This window comes from Pan troglodytes, chromosome 12, assembly GCF_028858775.2.
Source record: "Pan troglodytes isolate AG18354 chromosome 12, NHGRI_mPanTro3-v2.0_pri, whole genome shotgun sequence".
Lineage (NCBI taxonomy): Eukaryota > Metazoa > Chordata > Mammalia > Primates > Hominidae > Pan > Pan troglodytes.
In genome coordinates this window covers 78,412,478-78,434,904 of record NC_072410.2, presented here as the reverse complement: position 1 = coordinate 78,434,904, position 22,427 = coordinate 78,412,478, and the positions used below count along the sequence as shown (strand labels likewise).

Here is a 22,427-nt window from a genome sequence, read left to right as displayed (position 1 = left end):
CCAGAGCTTCCCCTTGCCCGGGTTTGTGTTCTCTCCTGCCTTTATTCTGGATCATCCCTCCCTCTTCCAGTCCCTCCTTCTCTCTTCTGGACCTTCTCCATAAATATTTAAACATCAACTTTTAGGTGATCCAAGGACACTCAGAATTGATATATTTGCAGGTCAACTTTGTGATGTGTGATTTTCTCCCTATATCCTTCCGTCTCCCAGGTTCAGTGAATGGTACTACCATGCAGCCTGAGGAACAGGCTGTCAGCAAGTCCTGGCAGTTTCACCTCTTTTTTTCCTTCAGTTCACTGACTTGTTAAAATTGCAATGACATTAGCAAACATTTACAAAATACTTACTCTGTGCCAGGCTCTGTGCTAAGTGTTTTATATTCATTAATTTAGTTAATCCACTCTATAATCCTATGAGTCAGGTGTAATTCCTGTTTTGCAGATAGGCAGACTGAGTTTACTCAGCTAATAAATGACAGGGCTAAAGATGGGATCTAGTCATTTCAGCTCCATAGTCTGCTTTTAAAGATTGCTGCCATACTCAAACTATATCATTTCTTGCTTATAGAATGATCACAGCTGCCTTTTTTGTCATCCAGTTTTTCCATTGCTTTTTTAGTTCTCCACTATAGTCAAGGTTGCATTTTCTAATGTAATAGTTAATATGTTCAAAAATATGTATATGTATATGATGGATAAACACCTTGTAGTATATCATATATATAACCATATATTGCAAGACTTCGACTCTAAAAAAATTATGTTTTAGTTTCCTCTATTTTGAACTTTATGAAAAGTGTCATGCTAGGTATAGTCTTCTTAACTAACTTTTTCACGATTTATTCATGTAGCTTCAGGTAGCTATGGTTCATACATTTTCATTGTTGTATATTTCACAGTGTGAACAATCCATGGCTTACTTATCCACTCTTCAGTTGATGGGAAGTTGGGCTACTTCCTTTTTTTTTTATTATGAACAATGTTACTATAAACACTGTCATTAATCTATCTTGGGGTACATGTGCAAGGGCTTCTTTTTTTTATTTTTGAGATGGTCTTGCTCTGTCGCCCAGGCTGGACTGCAGTGGTGCGATCTTGGCTCACTGCAACCTCTGCCTCCCCAGTTCAAGTGATTCTCCTGCCTCAGCCTCTCAAGTAGCTGGAACGACAGGCACCCATCACCACGCCCACCTAATTTTTGTATCTTTAGTAGAGACAGGGTTTCACCATATTGGCCAGGTTGGTCTTCAACTCCTGACCTTGTGATCTGCCCAGGTCGGCTTCCCAAAGTGCTAGGATTACAGGCGTGAGCCACCACGCCCAACAAGGGCTTCTTTAAGGTAAATAACTAGGAGTAAAATTGCTGTGCAGGATGTTGCATGCTCAGCTCTACAGGATAGTGTCAAATTCATTATCAAAATGGTTGTACTAATTTATATCCCCCACAGATGTATAAAAAATACACATTCTCATTAATTCCTGATATTGCCCAACTTTGTAATTTTTATTTAAAAATTATTATTATTTTGTGTCAGGGTCTCATTCTGTCACCAAGGCTGAAGCATAGTGGCTCAATCATAGCTTACTGCAGCCTCGAGCTCCTAGGCCCAAGCAATCCTCGCCACCTCAGCCTCCTTAGTAGCTGGGACCACAGGCACGCACCATCATGCGTGGCTGAGTTTTTAAATTTTTTTGTAAATATGGGCTCTCACTATGTTGCCCAAGCTGGTCTTGAACTTCTGGCCTCAAGCAGTCCTCCCGCTTCAGCCCTCAAAGTGCTGTGATTACTAGCATGAGCTGCCATGCCCAGCCCAGACTTAAAACAATATTGCATTGAGATCTTAATTTTATATTTATTTAATTACTAATGATGATGTGTCTAATTCCTAATACAGTAATTATCTAATTCCTAATGATGCTGAACATCTTTTCTTACATTTATTCATTTGAGTGTCCATTTCTGTGAAACATCTCTTTATGGTTTCTTTCTTTTGAATTATTTATCCCTTTGAAATTGCTTTCTTCAGTTCCTTTTGTATTCTGGATACTGATTTTTTATTGTTTATGTACACTAAAAATCTCTTGCCCTGGTTGTGTCCAGGTGGGCTGTGTGTTGAATTGGAAAGGGTGCATGTCCTTGAAAGGCAGCAGCTACTACTCAGCATCTGCCTGGTGTTGCCATGGACATGTGGACTCAGTGTAACTACGTCTTCCAACTCAAAAAGATTTATGTAAAACCTCCCAGTTGTTAAATGTTTTCCAGATGTTCTCTTTAACATGAAATGGACAAAAGGCCTAGGACAGAGCCCCATGAAACTCTCACATTCAAGGGCCCACAGCGTTGACTTAAGGAGTGGCCAGAGATGTGGGAGGGCAGCCGGGAGAGTCATACCATGGGGCCATAAATGTGAGCATTTCCAGACAGAGGAGACCAGCGACAGCGTCAACTATTGCTGAGTACCAACACTTGAAGTTGCTTTTTATTCTTGGAGACTGGTAGAGATTTTAAGTGAAGGATTCTAATAATTTTCTGGGGATATAATTTAAATATTCAGTCTATCTGGACTCAAGCTCCAAGATGAGCGGAATGTTTCTTTCTTCCAAATTGACTACCATTTTGCTTCTCTTCACAAACAAGAGTTTGGATCCTGGACAGAATATTCAAGAAAATACATTAGTAATGTCAGTTCCTTAAGTTGACCTTGTCTTGGGTTTGAGAACATTGGTTTGCTGTTGCAGTTGTTACAAACAGCATCTACTGTAAAAATACATTGCAACCATGTTTGTGAGGCATTAGGCCAATGGGGTGGGGGGTATTTGGAAGGGGTTTCTTTAACCTGCTGCTCTCTGTAGAAGGAAAACTCTCAGGATTTACATACTCTGCCTGCAAAGGATCAGGGAGGGCAATGATCTTTATTTGTGGGCAATACCATTATAGGTCACTGATGTGCTGTTTTCTTTGTTTGCCAGTTAAGTGTGTATGGAAACTCCAGTTGGCACTTTGACGAAGTGCGAAACCAATGTTATTTTCATCAGTTTATGAAAGAGCAACCTGATTTAAATTTCCGCAATCCTGATGTTCAAGAAGAAATAAAAGTGAGTATAGATACCCACACAGACTTCTCCATTAATGGAGGTTTAGGTATTTATTTAAAACACTTTATATTGCACAGTAATTGTGTAGGCAAAATCAAGTCTTTAATTATTTGAAATACTCTATAGTTATTTGAAACACTTTATATTGCACAATAATTGTGTAGGCAATAATCAAGCCTGAATTAAATCCCAGGATTAAGCTCTCTGGTGCAAATGTAGACTCTCAGACATGTCTGTGACTCCTTCCTTCATCTAACCCAGAGTACCCTAAATGGAAGGAGTCAGAAACACCTGCCACCCTAGCTCCAAGTTGCCCCGCCACCTGTGACAGTGAGCTGTACGGTGCCTGTGACGGTGAGCTGTGCGGTGCCTGTGACTGAGCTGTGCGGTGCCTGTGACGGTGAGCTGTGCGGTGTCTGTGACGGTGAGCTGTGCGGTGCCTGTGACGGTGAGCTGTGCGGTGCCTGTGACTGAGCTGTGCGGTGCCTGTGACGGTGAGCTGTGCGGTGCCTGTGACGGTGAGCTGTGCGGTGTCTGTGACGGTGAGCTGTGCGGTGCCTGTGACTGAGCTGTGCGGTGTCTGTGACGGTGAGCTGTGCGGTGCCTGTGACTGAGCTGTGCGGTGCCTGTGACTGAGCTGTGCGGTGTCTGTGACGGTGAGCTGTGAGGTGCCTGTGACTGAGCTGTGCGGTGCCTGTGACTGAGCTGTGTGGTGTCTGTGACGGTGAGTTGTGCGGTGCCTGTGACGGTGAGCTGTGCGGTGTCTGTGACTGAGCTGTGCGGTGCCTGTGACTGAGCTGTGCGGTGCCTGTGACGGTGAGCTGTGCGGTGCCTGTGACTGAGCTGTGCGGTGCCTGTGACGGTGAGCTGTGCGGTGCCTGTGACGGTGAGCTGTGCGGTGCCTGTGACTGAGCTGTGCGGTGCCTGTGACTGAGCTGTGCGGTGCCTGTGACGGTGAGCTGTGCGGTGCCTGTGACGGTGAGCTGTGCGGTGTCTGTGACTGAGCTGTGCGGTGCCTGTGACTGAGCTGTGCGGTGCCTGTGACTGAGCTGTGCGGTGTCTGTGACGGTGAGCTGTGCGGTGCCTGTGACGGTGAGCTGGTGCAGGGAGGTGGGTCATTTGGGGTCTGGCTCCTGCATCTAAAATGGGCTTCTTGATGGTTATTTGGCTTTCATGTCTTAGCTGTCTCATCTATGAAACACAGTTGGTGGCAATATTTGTCTCATAGGGCTGTTTGGAAGATTAGATGAGATAACCCATGCACGACACTTCTGTACTCATTCAGTAAATATTAACATATTGCCTACTCCGTGCCAGGCCCTGTTCTAAGCACTGGGAATGCAGCAGTGAATAAAAGAAGCCTTACCCTCAAGGAGTCTCCAATATACTGAGGGGAAAGCAGGCAATTAGCCACTAAATATACATATATATGTTAGGTGGTGGTGAATGCCAAGGGGAAGGGGCATCGGAGTGTCAGGTAAAAGTGGCTCTTCTATATAAAGTGTGTAGGAGACACTTTCTTATGATGAGATACTGTTTGGACAAAAACCTGAAGTGAGAAAGGAACCATGTGACTATCTGGGGGAAGAGAATTTCGGGCAGAAAGAAGAACAAATGGAAAGGTCCCGAGGTGAGAGTGTGGTTCATGTGTTTCAGGGATGGCATGGAGGCCAGAGTGTAGGGTTGCCAAATTTAGCAAAGAAAAATACAGAATGTCCAGTTAAATTTTAAATGAATGATGCAAGATTTGAGACATACTGCTACCAAAAAATTGTTCATTGATTACCTGAAATTGAAATGTAATTGAGTGTCTTGTATTTTATCTGGCAACCCTACCAGTATGCTGGAGTGAAATGGGTTAGGGCGCTGAAGTAAGAGGTGGGGGCTGATCAGTTCTCACAATACAATTCACAAAACATATCAGCTATGTTCTTGTTCTTGTTCTTGCTGCTCCTATGGCTCCAGTGGGCAGAAACTTAGGGGAGTAGGGGAGTCCTCTGAGCCAAGTAGGTGGGAAGGAGACCCTAACAGAACGGGGAGCATTGGGTGCCTTTCCACAGCTCACCACGTCAGCCAGATAGAGTGGATGCAAGCTGTCATGCTGGAGTCACTGGGGGCACCTAGAACCCTTGGTTTAGTTTAATTTTGAAATAACAGTTTAATTGACATATAATTCACATACCATAAAATTCACCCCTTTTGAGTGTGTAATTCAGTGGTTTTAGTATCTTCACAGAGTTTCACAATCACTACTAATTTCTGAACTTTTTTTTTTTTTTGAGACAGTCTTGCTCTGTCGCCCAGGCTGGAGTGTAGTGGCATGATCTTGGCTCACTGCAACTTGTGCCTCCCAGGTTCAAGCGATTCTCCTGCCTCAGCCTCCGAGTAGCTGGGACTACAGGCATGTACCACCATGCCCGGCTAATTTTTGTATTTTTGTAGAGACAGGGTTTTGCCATGTTGGCCAGGCTGGTCTCAAACTCCTGGCCTCAAATGATCCACCCGTCTCAGCTTCCCAAAGTGCTGGGATTACAGGTATGAGCCACTGCACCTGGCCTAATTTCAGAACACTTTTATCTTCTCAAAGAGAAACCCCATATCCATCAACAGTCACTCCTTATGGCCCCCTCCCTTTCTTCCCCCACCCCCTGGGAAACCACAAATCTACTTTCTATCTTTTTACCCACCTAAGCCTCAGTTAGATAGATTTTGCCTATTCTGGACACTTTGTACAACAGAATCATGCTGTATCTGTATATCCCTGGTAGGTGTCTGTATCTGTGTTTATTTGAGAAACTGCCAAGTTGTTTTTCAAAGCAGCTGCATAATTTTACATTTCCATTAACAATGGGTAAGCGTTCTAATTTCTCCACATTCTCACCAACACTTGTTATTGCATATATTTTTTATTACAGTCACCCTAGTGGGTATGAAGTGGCATCTCACTGGTTGTATTTGCCAAATGGCTAAAGACGCTGAACATCTTTTTATGTGCTTATAGTTAGTTCATTTGTATATCTGCATTGTAGAAATGTCTATTTAAATCTTTGCCCATTTTTATTTATTTATTTTTTTTGAGATAGAGTTTCACTCTGTCACCCAGGCTGGAGTGCAGTGGTGCAGTCTTGGCTCACTGCAACCCCAGTCTCCCAGGCTCAAGTGATTCTTGCGCCTCAGCTTCCTGAGTACCTGGGACTATAGGCATGTGCCACCATGCCCAACTAATTTTTGTATTTTTTGTAGAGATGGGGTTTCTCCATGTTGGCCAGGCTGGTCTCGAGCTCCTGGTCTCAAGCAATCCTCCCTCCTTGGCCTCCCACAGTGCTGGGATTACAGGTGTGAGCCACCGCACCTGGCCCTTTGCCCATTGTTAAACAGGGTTGTCTTTTTATTATTGGGTTGTAAAAGTTCTTACATATTCTTTTTCTTTCTTTTTTTTTTTTTTTTTTTGAGACAGGGTCTCACTCTGTTACCCAGGCTGGAGTGCAGTGGCGTGATCTCGGCTCACTGCAACCTCCACCTCCTGGGTTCAAGTGACTCTCCTACCTCAGCCACCCAAGTAGCTGAGATTACAGGTGCGCATCACCATACCTGGCAAATTTTTGTATTTTTAGTAGAGACGGGGTTTCACCATGTTGGCCAGGCTGGTCTCGAACTCGTGGTCTCAAGCAATCCTCCTGCCTCAGCCTCCCAAAGTGCTGGGATTATAGGCATGAGCCACCACACCTGGCCTCTTTTCATATTCTTGATACATGATTTACAAATAATTTTTCCTATTCTGTTGGTTGTCTTTTTACTTTCTTGATGGTGCCTTTTGAAGCACAAGCGTTTTTAATTTTGATGATGTCCTATTTATTTATTTGTTTTTTGAGACAGAGTTATGCTCTTGTTACCGAGGCTGGGGTGCAGTGGCACAATCTCAGCTCACTGCAACCTCCGCCTCCTGGGTTCAAGTGATTTTCCTGATGCAGCCTCCTGAGTAGCTGGGATTATAGGTGCGCACCACCATGCCCAGCTAATTTTTTGTATTTTTAGTAGAGACAGGGGTTTTATCATGTTGGCTAGGCTGGTCTTGAACTCCTGACCTCAGGTGATCCACCCACCTCGGCCTCCCAAAGTGCAGGGATTACAGGCATGAGCCACCGCGCCTGGCCCAATTTATTTATTTTTTTCTTTTGTTGCTTGTGCCTTTAGTGTCGTATCTAAGAACCATTGCCTAATCCAAGGTCATGAAGATTTACTCCTATGTTTTCTTCTCAGTTTCATAGTTTTAGTCTTACATTTTAGATTGTCTGTGATCCATTTTTTGTTAATTTTTATATAGGGTGTGAAGGTAAGGAGTCCGACTTCTTTTTTTTTTTTTTTTTGCATGTGGCTATTCAGTTATTCCAATCACGTATGTTTAAAAATACTATTCTTTCCCTACTGAATTGTCTGTCAACTTTTGTTGAAAATCAATTGACCATAAATGCATAGGTTTATTTCTGGACTCTCAATTCTGTTCCATTCATCTATATGTCTGTCCTTATGTCAGTACCACACACTGTCTGAATTACTAGCGCTTTGTAGTAAGTTTTGAAATCGGGAAGTGAGAATCCTACAACTTTGTTCTTTTTCAGTATTGTTTCACTATTCCAAGTCCTTTGGATTTCCATGTGAATTTCTGAGTCAGCTTGACAATGTTTGCAAAGAAGCCTGCTGGGGTTTTGATAGGGATTGCATTGAATCTGTGGTTCACTCTGGGGAATATAGCCATCTTATGTTAAGTCTTCCAATTCATGAACATGAGATGTCTTTCCATTTATTTATGTGTTCTTTCATTTCTTTCAACAATGTTTTGCAGTTCTCAGAGTACATGTCTTGTACTTCTTTTGTTAAATGTATTCCTATAGACTACTTATTTTTAAGACTTTTTTTTTTTTTTTTTTTTTTTTACTATATATGTTTGGTGTTTCCAGAATTTGTATGAATTGTTTTGGAATTGGTTCTGGAAGTAAGCACCATGAGTGAGGGCACCTTGCCTTCATGGGGTTGTGGGGTTGTGGGGTTGTGGGGTGGGTAGTTGTAGACATGGTCAGCAGACTAACTAGGGGTTAGTTTTAAACTTCTCTGGTAGCCTGTGGACTCTCCTCTTCTTCATCACCAAAACTCCTTAGCACAGCCACGCCTCATGCTCTCCCCACACATTCTATGTGCTAAGTGCTGTTCCTGGATAATTTAATGCTCAGAATAAGCCTAATTTATGAGGTTTTGTGATCATTTTACAGAGAAGGAAATTGAGGCTTAGGTAGGTAAAGTCACCAACCTTGGGAGTCATGGAGCAGGATTGAAATCCAGACACTCGGACTTGAGTTCATGCTCTTAACCACAATCCTACACCTGCTTTGAGGCAATGTATGTGTTTCCCTCTCCATGCTTCACTTTTTCTGCACAGATTTGTCAAGGAGGTTTTCAGTTATATTTTGATAAATGTGAGTATAAACCAGCTGGTTTACAGTTGGTTTATCAGGCAGTAGATTTTTCCAGGCTCCTTGTGGCAATAGTGATGAATTGTCTGGGGATGTTTAGACAAGTGTGATAAATTCTGCAAAAATGTGCCAGCCAATACATTAATTATTTTTTTGACTAACCCAGCTGTGCTCTTCCAGATACCCAAGCCATGGAGTATGTGGATAGGATCCTTATTTACTGGTCTTCTGGCTGAAATCCCTCATGTGATGAATTATTAATGCCTCCGGTTGAGAGATTAGACTTTATTTGCAAGACTGGTTTAGAAGATTTACTATTAGAAGTAAATAAGAAATGCTGATAAGCTGAGAGGAAAGCCTCTTTGCTCCTGGAAAGGGACCTTTGGCATGAAGGAGACTTCTGTCACCCTCCTCCCCACCTTACCCCCAGCAGCGCTTGTTTCTGCAATAGAGTTAAGCAGGTTAATAATTTGCAGCTCAGAGGGTTTGTGTGGAGGCGGCGTTTGGAATGACTTGCTTGCATACCAACTTGTACTCCTGGAGCCTGAGCCCACTTCCTCCCCGCTCCTATCAGATTTTGCTTTATCTGCACAGTGGGAAGCTGGCATGCTGGGGAAATCCAGCGGAGAGCACCCTCTGCTCTCCTTCTCTTTCTCCTCCTCTTTGTACTGGCCATCAGGGGACTTGGCTCTGCTCTGAACCTCTTGGGGCTTGAGTGCTTTCAGCTGAAGAAGTCAGAAAACCTTCTCTGAGGTATCAGGGGTATATATTTGTATAATATTTTATACTTTCCCAATCACTTTGGTTTTTACTGGTCCTCCAAATTTCTTATTTGACAAATGAGGAAACTGAGACACAGAGAGGTGAAGTAACCCAGCGGGTTAGCAGCATGGCAAGGAAGAGACTCCAGATGGCCTGGCCTCGTATCTGGGGTTTGGAGTGATCCTACACCTGCCGTATGGGAATGCCGAGCCCCAGGGTAGGGACTGCTGGGGAGACCCAGCTGAGAGGGAACCCAGAGCACAGGCGTAGGCTCCGTTCTGTCCCTACTAAGCATGATACTGCTGGAGGCAGCAGCTCAATTCAAAACACAATTCGCTCACTACCTGCTTGATTAGCCATCTCTATGCTTGATAATAATAATTGTGCCATTTATTGCACCTCCTCTATGCCAGGCACTTTATTATAATCATTCACTCATTTAATGATAGGTATTGTGTGTCTTGACCATGTGCTAAGGGTGTGGGGGCTGGTAAGATAGATACCTCTTGTGGCCATCCTGGGGCTTATATTCTGGGGTGGGAGGTGGACAATTAAACAGGCAATTACAATAAAATGTGCCAAGCGGTCATGACAGTAGGAGGTAGGAATACACAGGGCAAGCGCCTAACCTGGACACATTTGCAGAGGAGGTGAGATACCTGAGGAACAGGCATGAGCTAAGTGAAGAGGCATGGGTGGGAGTGTTTCCAGCAGAGGAAAGCATGGATCATGACACATTAGAGGTGCTGGGAGTTGTCCAGTATCACTGGGATGTGATATATAGAGCAGGGAGTGACCCGATGAGACTAGAGAGGTCACTGGGGGTGAGGTCAGGAGCACCACTGAAGGCCCTGGTAAGGATTTGGGCTTAAAAGGTCTTAGGTATTTATTTTTATTTTTTTTCAATTTGAGAAATCAGTCTGGTTTTGGAGAAGGGGTTTGAGTAGGGCAGGTTTGGAGGCTTTGGGGCCAGGGAGGAGGATGGTGCAGTAATCGGGAAAGAAATTCTGGTGGCTTTAGGCCAGTGATGGAGGCATAGAGGTGCAGAGAAATCATCAGGGCTCTCGAGAGGAGTCCCCTGTGAATCCCAGGTTTTAGATTTGAATATGGGGTGGGTGGCAGAACCATTGTCTGAGATGGGAGACACAGGAAGAGAGAGGGAAATATCTTAGGTATGTAGAGTTGGAGCTGCCTGTGACACATCCAAGTGTTCAGTGGACAGTTAGATATAAGGACACTGGGCTGGGCACAGTGGCTTATGCCTGTAATCCCAGCACTTTGGGAGGCTGAGGCAGGTGGATCACATGGTCAGGAGTTCAAGACCAGACTGGCCAACATGGTGAAACCCTATCTCTCCTAAAAATACAAAAATTAGCCAGGCATGGTGGTGGGCACCTGTAATCCCAACTACTTGGGACGCTGAGGCAGGAGAATTGCTTGAGCCCATGAGGCAGAGGTTGCAGTGAGCCGAGATCATGCCACTGCACTCCAGCCTGGGCAACGGAGCAAGACACCGTCTTAGGAAAAAAAAAAAAAGATATAAGGACACGGAGCTCAGGGAAAAGTCTGGTCTAGAGATAAAACTTTGGGACTTGTTGACGTGGCTGATGTCTACAGAGCTCAGGCAGGTGTTTGGTGAGAGAAGCAGGCTAGGTAATGTGAGCAAGAGGGCCAACTGCAACGTAGCTGGAGCGAATTGCTCACATGTGAATGAGGGCCTGGTGTTGGTAGACCTTCCAATTAAAAGAAAAAACCAAGGGAGCCAGGCTAGCAAATAAGTCAGGGCACCGTACAGTTGCAATTCTGCTGCCACCACTTACCAACCATGACCTTGTCAAAGGCACATCATCTTCCTGAGCCACAGTTTCCTCATTGGTAAAGGGGGAACAATAATGGTACGTACCTAATGGGGTTACTTGAAGATTAAATGGTTTAACCTTTGTAAAGCACTTAGGATGCTATGTTTTTTACTGTATACAGTACTTGTTAAATAGTCAGTAAATTGGTAAGTAAATAAATACTATTGTGAAGTGAAATGTCCAGAGGGTGTAAGATGGAGCCCCAAGGAGCACTGACATCAAAGAGCTGCAGGAGAGACAGAGAAGGGAGGCAAACCAAGGGGCAGGGTATAACGGAACTAAGGTATCTGAGTGTTTCTAGAAGATGAGATTGGTCAACAGTGTCAAATGATGCAGAGAGATTGGGTAATATAAAGACTGAAAGGGGTCCGGGCGTGGTGGCTCATGCCTGTAATCTCAGCACTTTGGGAGGCTGAGGTGGGTGGATCACTTGAGGTCAGGAGTTCGAGATGAGCCTGGTCAACATGGTGAAACTCCATCTCTACTAAAAATACAAAAATTAGCCAGACGTGGTGACGGGCACCTGTAATCCCAGCTACTCAGGAGGCCGAGGCAGGAGAATTGCTTGAACCCGGGAGGCAAAGGTTGCAGAGCTGAGATCACACCACTGTACGCCAGCCTGGGTGACAGAGTGAGACTCCATCTCAAAAAAAAAAAAAAAATTGAAAAGTCAATTGACTCTGGCAGCAATACCTTATTTACTCCATACAGAAACCCTCCCTACTATGTTATTGATGGAGACACTGAGGCTTAGCTGGTCTTGCAGATGCCCTATGTCATGCAGCTGGACAGCGAGAGAGCTGGGTTGTACCCAGAGTGTCAGATTCTGAAGTCCTTGATCTTTCCTCTACTTCCTGCTTCTGGAGGAGTTAGCAAAGAATTTTTCCAAGATTTCTGAACATGAGTAGGGTCAGTTTTCTTTCTCTTGCCTCTAAGTAGAGAACCAGTTTCCTCTGTACTCTGAAATATTCTTTCTCATTCCTTCTTGAGATGGACAACCTGGGATTGATGACATTTTCAAGAGGATGTCTTCTGTTTGTTTTTTTTTTTTTGGTTTGTTTTTGTTTTCTTAATAGAGACAGGGTCTCACTTTGTTGCCCAGGCTGGTCTTGAACTCCTGAGCTTAAGTGATCCTCCCACCTCGGTCTCTGAAAGTGCTAGGATTACAGGCATGAGCCACCACACCTGGCTGAAGAGGATGTCTTCTCTATCATCCCATGTAAGAGTAGACAGAGCTTTTCCCAAACATGGGTTTTTAGGTAAACGGGCCCCCAAATGTCAGCCATCTGAAAAGGAAAGGCTTGGCTCGAGGTTCCATGTATTTGGATATGTTAACTTGCTTCCATGATGTTGACTTGCTTTCTTTTCACTCAGAGCAGCGAGTTATTTAAAGAGAAAGGAGTTAAAAGGTGCCCAGTGGAAAAACCAGGAGTGCGTGATGTCATGGGAGTCAGACAGGAGTCAAGGACGTAGTGTATAGTCCAGTTCCCAGAGTCCACGGCACCTACATGGGTCACTAGACCTAGCTGACCCAGGCTCTGTGCCCATTTTTGCATCTGGAACCCTGGGAGACCTTCACGGGAGTAAAGAGGGTTAACAATTAAAATCTGAAGCTCTTTTCCCTCCTGGTTGAGAGAATAAATAGCATGAAGCAAATATTTTTCACGAGCAAACTTTGGATTATCTTGGTGATAATCTGAATTATCAGCATTTAAAATGACTTTCAGAAAATGTCCATCAAGCTTTTACTGTTTTGTCTCATTAAACAATGATAATATTTCTGATTATGCTAGGGCCATAAACCTTCTGTGTGGTACAAGTTTCTCATGTTTAATGTCAGGTCAACATTTCACAATGCTGAGATCCGGACTCCGTAAGGAAAAGGACTGGCTTTATTTTAGGAAATCAGTGCCCAAAAGCTTGATGTTTACACAGAATGATGCTTAATGTTTTCCCACATTTTTGTCACAGGCTGCTTGGATGCCTTCAGTTATTCGTGCTCTGCCCCAACCAATGTTCACACTTTTAAAGAACAGCACCACCTGGGGGTGGACACAGGTTGCGCGGGGTCTGAAGCTGATAGTAATTTAGGGCCTTCTTAAAATAGAGCACAAAATTAAGTACAGAAAAGTTGGTATTTACTTAGAATGAGCAAAGAAGGGGAGTTAGATGAGTGCAAGTGAGAGGTCTTGAAGCTTAAGTTTGGTTAGCTTCATAGTAAGGTCACTCCTGAAGCCACTGAAAACCTGTTCTAGAAATGAGGTGCCTTTCTTTGCCCCACCAGACTTCTCTAGCCCATTCTCTGATGAATGGCTGTCACTTCCTGTTTGCCAGCTGCAAACCCTCCCCAGGGCGAATTGCTGTTTTACCCTCTTGTATTACTATGTTTCTCTCCTTTGTCTCAGCTGTGATTTAAATATTTTTGTGTTGCTATTTGTCTAGCTGGAGATTCTAAAATAATCCGGGAGACCTAGGACTGTGTCTGTTGTATTTTGCTTGTGGTTGTAGTTCCAGGGCTTGCCTAAGTGCCTGGTATACACTAGGAGTTCACATACTTATTGAATGAATGAATTTGGTAAAAGATAAAGGCACTAGTAAGAACAAATTTGTTTTTTATGCCCCAGAGAAAAATTCTACTGGGTAGAGATTACTGGAGGTTATTTGGGTCACCTGTGCCCAAGATAAGAGTTATTCGCCCCAGAACCTGCTCTTAGGCATAAAAAATTGATTCAAGCTTCACCATTCAAAATCTCAGCTTAAAGTGAATTGACAGGAGCAGTATTAACCCTTGCATTTAGCTGTTGAGACCCTTGACTTGACTTGAAACCTCCATATTCACGTGCAGATAGAAACGCACTTCAAGTCAAACAAGTTGATATGGTTTGGCTGTGTCCTCACCCCAGTCTCATCTTGAATTGTAATTCCCATAATCCCCATGTGTTGTGGGGCGGAGCAGGTGGAGATAATTGAATCATGGGTGTGGTTTCCTCCATCCTGTTCTCGTGATAGTGAGTTCTGATGGTTTTATAAGTGGGAGTTCTTCTGCACAAAGTCTCTCGCCTGCTGTCATGTAAGATGTGACTTTGCTCCTCATTCGCCTTCTGCCATGATTGTGAGGCCTCCCCAGCGCTGTGAAACTGTGAGTCAATTAAACAGCTTTACAAATTACCCTGTCTTAGATATGTCTCTATTAGCAGCATGAGAACAAACTCTAATACACAAGTGAACTGTGGGATAGTTGTCATTTGGGATCTGTGGCTCTGTTTCCCTCCGTAGGTGAAAATTGGCTGTTCAACTCTAGTACTTTACAGATGGTTCTGCTCTAAAATGATATATACATTCCTGTGAAACCTTCCATACAGCAAGGGATGAGAAAAGTAGGGAGAGCCACTGTTCCTTTGCAGAGCTTGTGAGCAGGTGCCGGAGCCGGAGCAGGCCTTGCTGGGAGAGGCTGGCTGGGGGGTTGAGGCAGGTAGCTGAGGCTCAGGACCTCTGCTTTTCAAGGTCACCTGGTCCTCCCACCTGTCCCAGTACAGGCCAGCCTCTGCCTCCACACTTGGCTCATGTTGTCCCATTCCCACCCTCCATTGAAATCCCACCAGGTCATCTAGGTCAAGTTCAAGCCCTAGCTCTTCCTTCTCCTGCTGTGCCCACCCACATATTTTGAAATGTCTTGAAGCTCTTGCAGCCCTGTAGGCAGAGGTGTCTCCTCTCATGAGGACCTGCATTATTAGGTGACCATCCCTTGACCCACATGTCCCCAACTGTTCTATAGACCTGAAGCCAGGGAACATGCTGTACTTCTGTAATGTTTGGTCATTCAGGCTCAATATGTCATTCTTTCATGCTGCAATTTGTTCAGTAAGTACCAGGTGCTGTTTCAGAGGCCTACAGACATGTACCACCACACGCAGCTAATTTTTCATTTTTTGTAGAGACAGGGTTTTGTCATGTTGCCCGGCTGGTCTAGAACTCCTGGGCTCAAGCGATCCTCCCACCTCAGCCTCCTAAATTGCTGAGATTACAGGTGTGAGCCATCACACCTGGCTAGAAAAATCTTTTCAAGGTTCATCCATGTTGTAGCATGTGTCAGCACATTGTTCCTTTCCATGGCCAAATATTCATCGTATGGATAGACCATTGGGTTGTTTCCACTTTCTGGCTATTATTAATAATGCTGCTATGAATATTTGTGAACAAGTTTTTGCGTGGACATAAGTTTTCATTTCTCTTGGGTATATACCTATGCGTGAAATTGCTGGGTCTTATGGTAACTTGATGTTTAACCTTTTGAGGAAATGCCATACTATACAGTTGATTCTTCACACATCAGATCTTTAAAAAAAAGTTAAGTCAGCCCACAGCCTTTTCTGATTAAAAATCCCTCCAGGGGTTTCCCATCACCCTCACAAAAATCCCAGATGTTTCCTGTTAACTACAAAGCTGAGCATGATGAGTTAGTTCTCTTTACCTCCTCCTCCTCTTACTTATGCTCCTCTGGCCACACTGGCCACCCCCCTATCCCTGCCACTGCCTTTTTTTTTTTGAAACAGGATCTCCTTCTGCCACCCAGGCTGGAGTGCAGTGGCATGATCTTGGCTCACTGCAACCTCCGATTTTTAGGTTCAAGCAATTCTCATGCTCAGCCTCCCAAGTAGCTGGGACTACAGGTGCATGCCTCCATGCCCAACTAATTTTTGTATGTTTAGTAGAGGCGGGGTTTTACCATGTTGGCCAGGCTGGTCACAAACTCCTGGCCTCAAGTGATCCACTCGCCTCGGCCTCCCAAAGTGCTGGGATTATAGGCGTGAGCCGCTGCACCCGGACTAACCACTTATTTGCACCAGTCTTCATCTCTCTAATCTTTGGCTTCAGCATTAAAAATGCCTGGGAACAAGGCAGCCCACGATGATGCTCTCAGGAGCAGGTGAGGCAGGGGAGAGGCTGAGCAGGCAATGACTACCTTCTCTCTAGCAAGGTGTGTTGGAAGAGTAGGGCAGGAGAGGAGAGTGAGCCAGGGGCATTCATACAATAATTGGGTTTCCAGCACACACCTTTGGAAGAAAGTCTGTCACCAAAGAATAAAATTAAATGTATGAGAACCTGGATTTTTAGCTTAACCATTTGTGTTTGGGATCAATTTATCTGTGAAATTAAAGCCAGTGGAATAATGTAGATTCCTTTTTTTTTTTTTTTTTTTTTAAAGACAGAGTTTTGCTCTTGTTGCCCAGGCTGGAGTGCAATGGCCCAATCTCGGCTCACCACAACTTCCACCTCCCGGGTTCAAGTGATTCTCCTGCCTCGGCCTCCCGAGTAGCTGGGATTATGGGCACCCGCCACCATGCCTGGCTACTTTTTGTATTTTTAGTAGAGACAGGGTTTCATCATGTTGGCCAGGCTGGTGTCAAACTCCTGACCTCAGGTGATCCGCCTGCCTCGGCCTCCCAGAGTGCTGGGATTACAGGCATGAGCCACCGTGCCCAGCCCATTTCATCTTTTATTATCTGAGTGTATTCAAGACAACGCTTGTATCTGAGTTTTACCACAGGATCGTCACTATTCTTAGTTATTTACTTGGTTGATGGTTGATTCTATTTTTTTTCTGTGTGTTCCTTCCATATTACTCCTAGCAGGAGATCCTTTAATATCTAAGCACTTATCTGCCTTCCTAATAAGGAGTGAAATATTTAACTATTGAACAATGTGTTATTTTCTTTGAGTTTGCAGTGACAGTTAAGGAGTTGGGCATGAGGGAGATGAGAAACTTTCCTAGTTTATTCTGAGTCCTATCTTTTTTTATGGTTTCATTCTTTCATTTTTAGTAGATTCTCTAAACTTTGAAAACATCCTTATAACATCCATTACAAATGTAACTAATTGTAATTCTGAATTCACATATGAAGGAGGTGTGGGAGTCGCTAAATGCAGTTAGAGTGCATTTTAGTAAGACAGTTATGCTAAATAGATAAAAATAGACTGTGAATACTGTGCTTGTTCTGTATGTAGATATCTATTTTATGATGCCAAGTCGTTAACAGTCAAAACTTTTATTAAACGTTGTGATAATAACATAGTTAATGTAACCAAGCATTTTGCTTCTTCATCTTTAGGAAATTTTACGGTTCTGGCTCACAAAGGGTGTTGATGGTTTTAGTTTTGATGCTGTTAAATTCCTCCTAGAAGCAAAGCATCTGAGAGATGAGATCCAAGTAAATAAGACCCAAATCCCGGTAAAGTTTTATTTTAAACGTTTTTCTTTTGCCTTTTCTGAAAATGTCATCAGAGTGTTTTCTTTCTCAGCCTGAGATACCAGTTACAAAGATGAGTTTTGTCCTGTGTCTAGCAAGTACCTTGATTTATTTCTTTAGGAAATGTGCAAGAGTTTCAAATGCATATGCACTAGATGTTTTTTTCCACTGGTTCCCTCCAGAGCGAGGGATCCCTTGAGGAGTCCTTCAGTGACAAGGGTTCTGAAGACATGGACAGTGTAGGCTCTACCAAGGGCCACAAAATAGAGGACATTTACTCCTGCAATTTTGTCATCTGACATAGGCTCAAGTGAGGAGGCCTTGGCTTGTATGAGATGTAATTTTTTGTTTTGATTCTAGGAGATTATTGTCATCCTAGAAAGACGTAGAAATGAGACACTGACATAGAAATCCTACAAAGATACAGAAACTAGGAAAAATTTACTGAAACCCCGAGAAAGTATAACAGTTAGGAGAAAGGATAGTGATGGTAAAGAAACAAATTTAAGTGCATGATGTTAATAGTTTTGTGAGCAGATAAAGTATACATGTAATAATGAGCTCTATAACCACTAAGATCTTTTTTTTTTGTTTTTAAAAGGGTCTGAAACATTTTGACAATTATGTGTTGAGAACTCTGTAATCAGTGTTTTGCTTGGTAAAATTTATTTGCTAAAATGGATGACAGTTTATTAGAGAAATATTGCTTAGTAGATTTATACAGTTAACAACTTGAGCATCAAATGAAGCATTCTTCTCCATCCACAAAACCATGTTTGAGTGTGCGTCTCGCTTGGCTTGAGCCCTTTGAAGAGGTTGTCTACATTCACATAGAGCGAGCTGTGGGCATGCGATGTATGAAATGAGGGTAACCATGTCGTCCTGGTTTTCAAAGGACACGGTCACACAATACTCGGAGCTGTACCATGACTTCACCACCACGCAGGTGGGAATGCACGACATTGTCCGCAGCTTCCGGCAGACCATGGACCAATACAGCACGGAGCCCGGCAGATACAGGTGACCACGGCATATGCTCTCATTTCTTCCCAGGCTTAGTGTGTGACCTGCAGTGTATCCCTCACAACCAAGTGTATTTGGAGGTTCAAGTAATAATGTAACAAGCCTGCATAACTCTAATTGATTACAGTTTGGTTGTACCAGGGCCTGCCATATTCCTTTCCTGTTTGCTTACTTTGCTGACTTTCAGTTTCCTCTTTTGTAAAATGATGCAGATCACACTACGTACTTCACAGGAGTTTTGTGAAAATTAGGTTAATGAAAAAGAGATTATATTAGCTAAATGTTAGCCATGAGCTATTATTTTTTCTTTTTCAAAAACCAGTTCCAGGCCGGGCACAGTGGCTCACGCCTGTAAACCCAGCACTGTAGGAGGCCAAGGCAGGCGGATCACGAGGTCAGGAGTTCAAGACCAGCCTGGCCAACGTGGTGAAACCCCATCTCTACTAAAAATACAAAAAATTAGCTGGGCGTGGTGGTATGCACCTGTAATCCTAGCTGGGTGTGGTGGTGGGTGCCTGTAATCCCAGCTACTTGGGAGGCTGAGGCAGGAGAATCACTTGAACCCGGGAAGCAGAGGTTGCAGCGAGTCAAGATTGCACCACTGCACTCCAGCCTGGGCGACAGAGCGAGACTCCATCACAAAAAAAAAAAAAAAAAAAAAAAAGAAGAACCAAAAAAACAAAACCAGCTCCAGCTGGGTGCGGTAGCTCATGCCTGTAATCCCAGCACTGTGTGAGGTCGAGGCTGGTGGATCACCTGACGGTGTTCGAGACCAGCCTGGGCAACATGGCGAAACCCCTCCTCTACTAGAACTACAAAAATGGGCAAGGTGGCACATGCCTGTAATACCAGCTACTCGGGAGGCTGAGGCAGGAGAATTGCTTGAACCGGGGAGGTGGAGGTTGCAGTGAGCTGAGATCATGCCACTGTGCTCGAGTCTGGGCAACAGAGCAAGACTCCATCTCAAGAAAAAAATAAAAATACCAGCTCCTTCTCTGCAGTATTATTTTTATCATTGTTATTGGATCTATAGTTTCCTTGTACAGTATATAAATCCATATGTTTCAGCTAAAGTATCAGGAACACAGCTTTGGAATCAGGTAGGTCTGAAGGAGTCCTGCTCTGTAGCTGTGTGACCTAGGGCCGGTTAATTAACATAAGTCTCAGTTTTCTCATCAATAAAAAAAGGATAGCAATAACCTTTAAGGAGAAGGTTATTTCATCTCCTTAAAGTAGGTACTCCGATTACTCTGTCTCCATTTTATAGACAAGGAAACTGAGGCTCTGAGCATGTATGTAATGTCCACAGGTAGGAGTGGCAGCTATGGGATTTGAACTGAAGCAGTTGGGCTCCAGAGACCATGCACTTATCCATAAATATGCTGCCTCAAATAGCTAAAGCCAGCATTGATCGGAGTCATTTCAGGTGAATGTGTCTTCCCCCAGGGTTTTGCTTTCAGCAATTGAGAGTGCACACCAATAATAAGGCAGGATGTTATAGGGACTCCAATACAAGGGGGAAGTTCTTTTGAAGAAAATACCCCACCTTATTTGCAGACATAAACTTTAGATTCTAAATGGAGTGATGAGAATTGCTAAAGAAAGTCTTCACGGATGTCAACGAGTTTTAGTGTCAGGATGTTACTGAATTTTGATTCTAGGAGATTATTTCTCCTAGGATTCTAGGTTTAGAAAGAAAAGAACAGGCTGGGTGCGGTGGCTCATGCCTGTAATCCCAACAGTTTGGGAGGCCAAGGCGGGCAGATCATCTGAGGTCAGGAGTTTGAGACCAGCCTGGCCAACATGGTGAAACCCTGTGTCTACTAAAAACACAAAAAAAATTAGCTGGGCATGGTGGTGGGTGCCTGTAATCCCAGCTACTCGGGAGGCTGAGGCAGGAGAATCGCTTGAACCTGGGAGGTGGAGGTTGCAGTAAGCCAAGATCACGCCATTGCACTCCAGCCTGGGCAATAAGAGTGAAACTCTGTCTCAAGAAACAATAACAAAGAAACAACCAATATAGACTGAGATCCAATTTTTTTTTTTTTTTAAAGACATTCTCACTTTGTTGCCCAGGCTGGAGTGTGGTGGCATGATCTCATCTCACTGCAACCTTCACCTCCCAAATTCAAGAGATTCTCCTGCCTTGGCCTTCCGAGTAGCTGGGATTACAGGCGCATATCACCACACCTAATTTTTGTATATTTGGTAGAGATGTTTCTCCACGTTGGCCAGGCTGGTCTCAAACTCCTGACCTCAAGTTATCCACCTGCCTCGGCCTCCCAAAGTGTTGGGATTACAGGCGTGAGACACTGCACCTGGCACCCAAATGTGTTTCATTTTTTGGGGGGGGGGGTGGATTTTTCTGCCTTTTTATTATTATACTTTTAGTTCTGGGGTACATGTGTACAACATGCAGGTTTGTTACATAGGTATACATGGGCCATGTTGGTTTGCTGCACCCATCAACTTGTCATTTACATTAGGTATTTCTCCTAATGCTATCCTTCCCTTAGCCCCCCACCCACTGACAGGCCCCGGTGTGTGATGTTCCCTGCCCTGTGTCCATGTGTTCTCGTTATTCAACTCCCACCTATGAGTGAGAACATGCGGTGTTTGGTTTTCTGTCCTTGTGATAGTTTGCTTAGAATGATGGTTTCCAGCTTCATCCATGTCCCTGCAAAGGACGTGGACTCATCCTTTTTTATGGCTGCATAGTATTCCATGGTGTGTATGTGCCACATTTTCTTAATCCAGTCTAACATTTGGTGACAGCTTGATTATGCTTTCTAGAAGGTGCTAGTCCTATATGGTTAATAGTGTGCATTCAGCCCCTACATCTTGTACATGCAAGATAAGCAGCTATGGAGTGCCTTCCCAGTCTTCTGACAGGCCCCGATGACATTGAACCTTGTCAACTCTTATAGGTTCATGGGGACTGAAGCCTATGCAGAGAGTATTGACAGGACCGTGATGTACTATGGATTGCCATTTATCCAAGAAGCTGATTTTCCCTTCAACAATTACCTCACCATGCTAGACACTGTTTCTGGGAACAGCGTGTATGAGGTTATCACATCCTGGATGGAAAACATGCCAGAAGGAAAATGGCCTAACTGGATGGTAAGTCCTCAAGACAACAGAGTACATAATGTGCTGCTGTTGCCTTTGCTGTCCAGTTACCTCTAAAATACAATGGACCTTTGTCTCTAAGTGACCATCACCTCTGCCTTATTTGGTGATTGTTCAGTGGTCAGGCCTGTCACAGCCTCTGCCAGGTTCTTTTCGTTAAGGGAGGGAGACTGCCTACTGAATGGAATGAATATTGAATGAGTGCTTGTCTATGCTCAGAACACTGCTAGGCTTTTTGGGGATGGATATCAAACCATAATTTCTCCCCACATATCTCAGAGTTTATGATGTCAATGGGAAGAAGGAGGATTTTGGGTGTGGAAGAGGTACACAGCAATTCAGGGCAACATAAAACTGTGACAAAACACCAATTTGTGGGGCAGGATGCACTGCAAAAAGCATTTAAACTACAGAGATTCTCAGAGAAAGAATTTCTCCCCCTTCTGTACTACACTCTTCAAAACAATTTTTTTTTTTTTTTTTGAGACAGGGGCTCACTCTGCACCAAGCCTGGAGTGCAATGGTGCAATCATGGCTCACTGCAGCCTCGACCTCTGAGGCTCAAGCAATCCTCCCACCTCAGCCTCCTGAGTAGCTGGGACTACAGGTGCATGCCACCATGCCTGGCTAATTATTTTTGTTTTTGTATTTTTAGTAGGGACGGGGTTTCACCATGTTGGCCAGGCTTGTCTTAAACTCCTGACCTCAAGTGATCTGCCTGCCCACCTTGGTCTCCCAAAGTGCTGGGAATACAGGCATGAGCTACCACGCCCAGCACTAACATTTTTCAAGACTGGCAATACATTACTTCAGTGAAGAACAAAAGATATAGCAATACAT

The 22,427-nt window shown here is 44.0% G+C and overlaps 1 protein-coding gene across 2 annotated transcripts in view; it reads left to right on the top strand.

The window, feature by feature from the left end:
- SLC3A1 (solute carrier family 3 member 1) overlaps nucleotides 1–22,427 on the top strand; it is a 45,672-nt gene that overhangs the window by 7,614 nt on the left and 15,631 nt on the right. For both annotated transcript variants that reach the window (XM_054677817.2, XM_515443.7), the window contains exons 4-7: nucleotides 2,970–3,095; nucleotides 17,295–17,414; nucleotides 18,328–18,452; nucleotides 21,383–21,578. In XM_054677817.2, coding sequence (XP_054533792.1) covers nucleotides 2,970–3,095; nucleotides 17,295–17,414; nucleotides 18,328–18,452; nucleotides 21,383–21,578 — 567 coding nt within the window. The remainder of the gene's footprint in view (nucleotides 1–2,969; nucleotides 3,096–17,294; nucleotides 17,415–18,327; nucleotides 18,453–21,382; nucleotides 21,579–22,427) is intronic.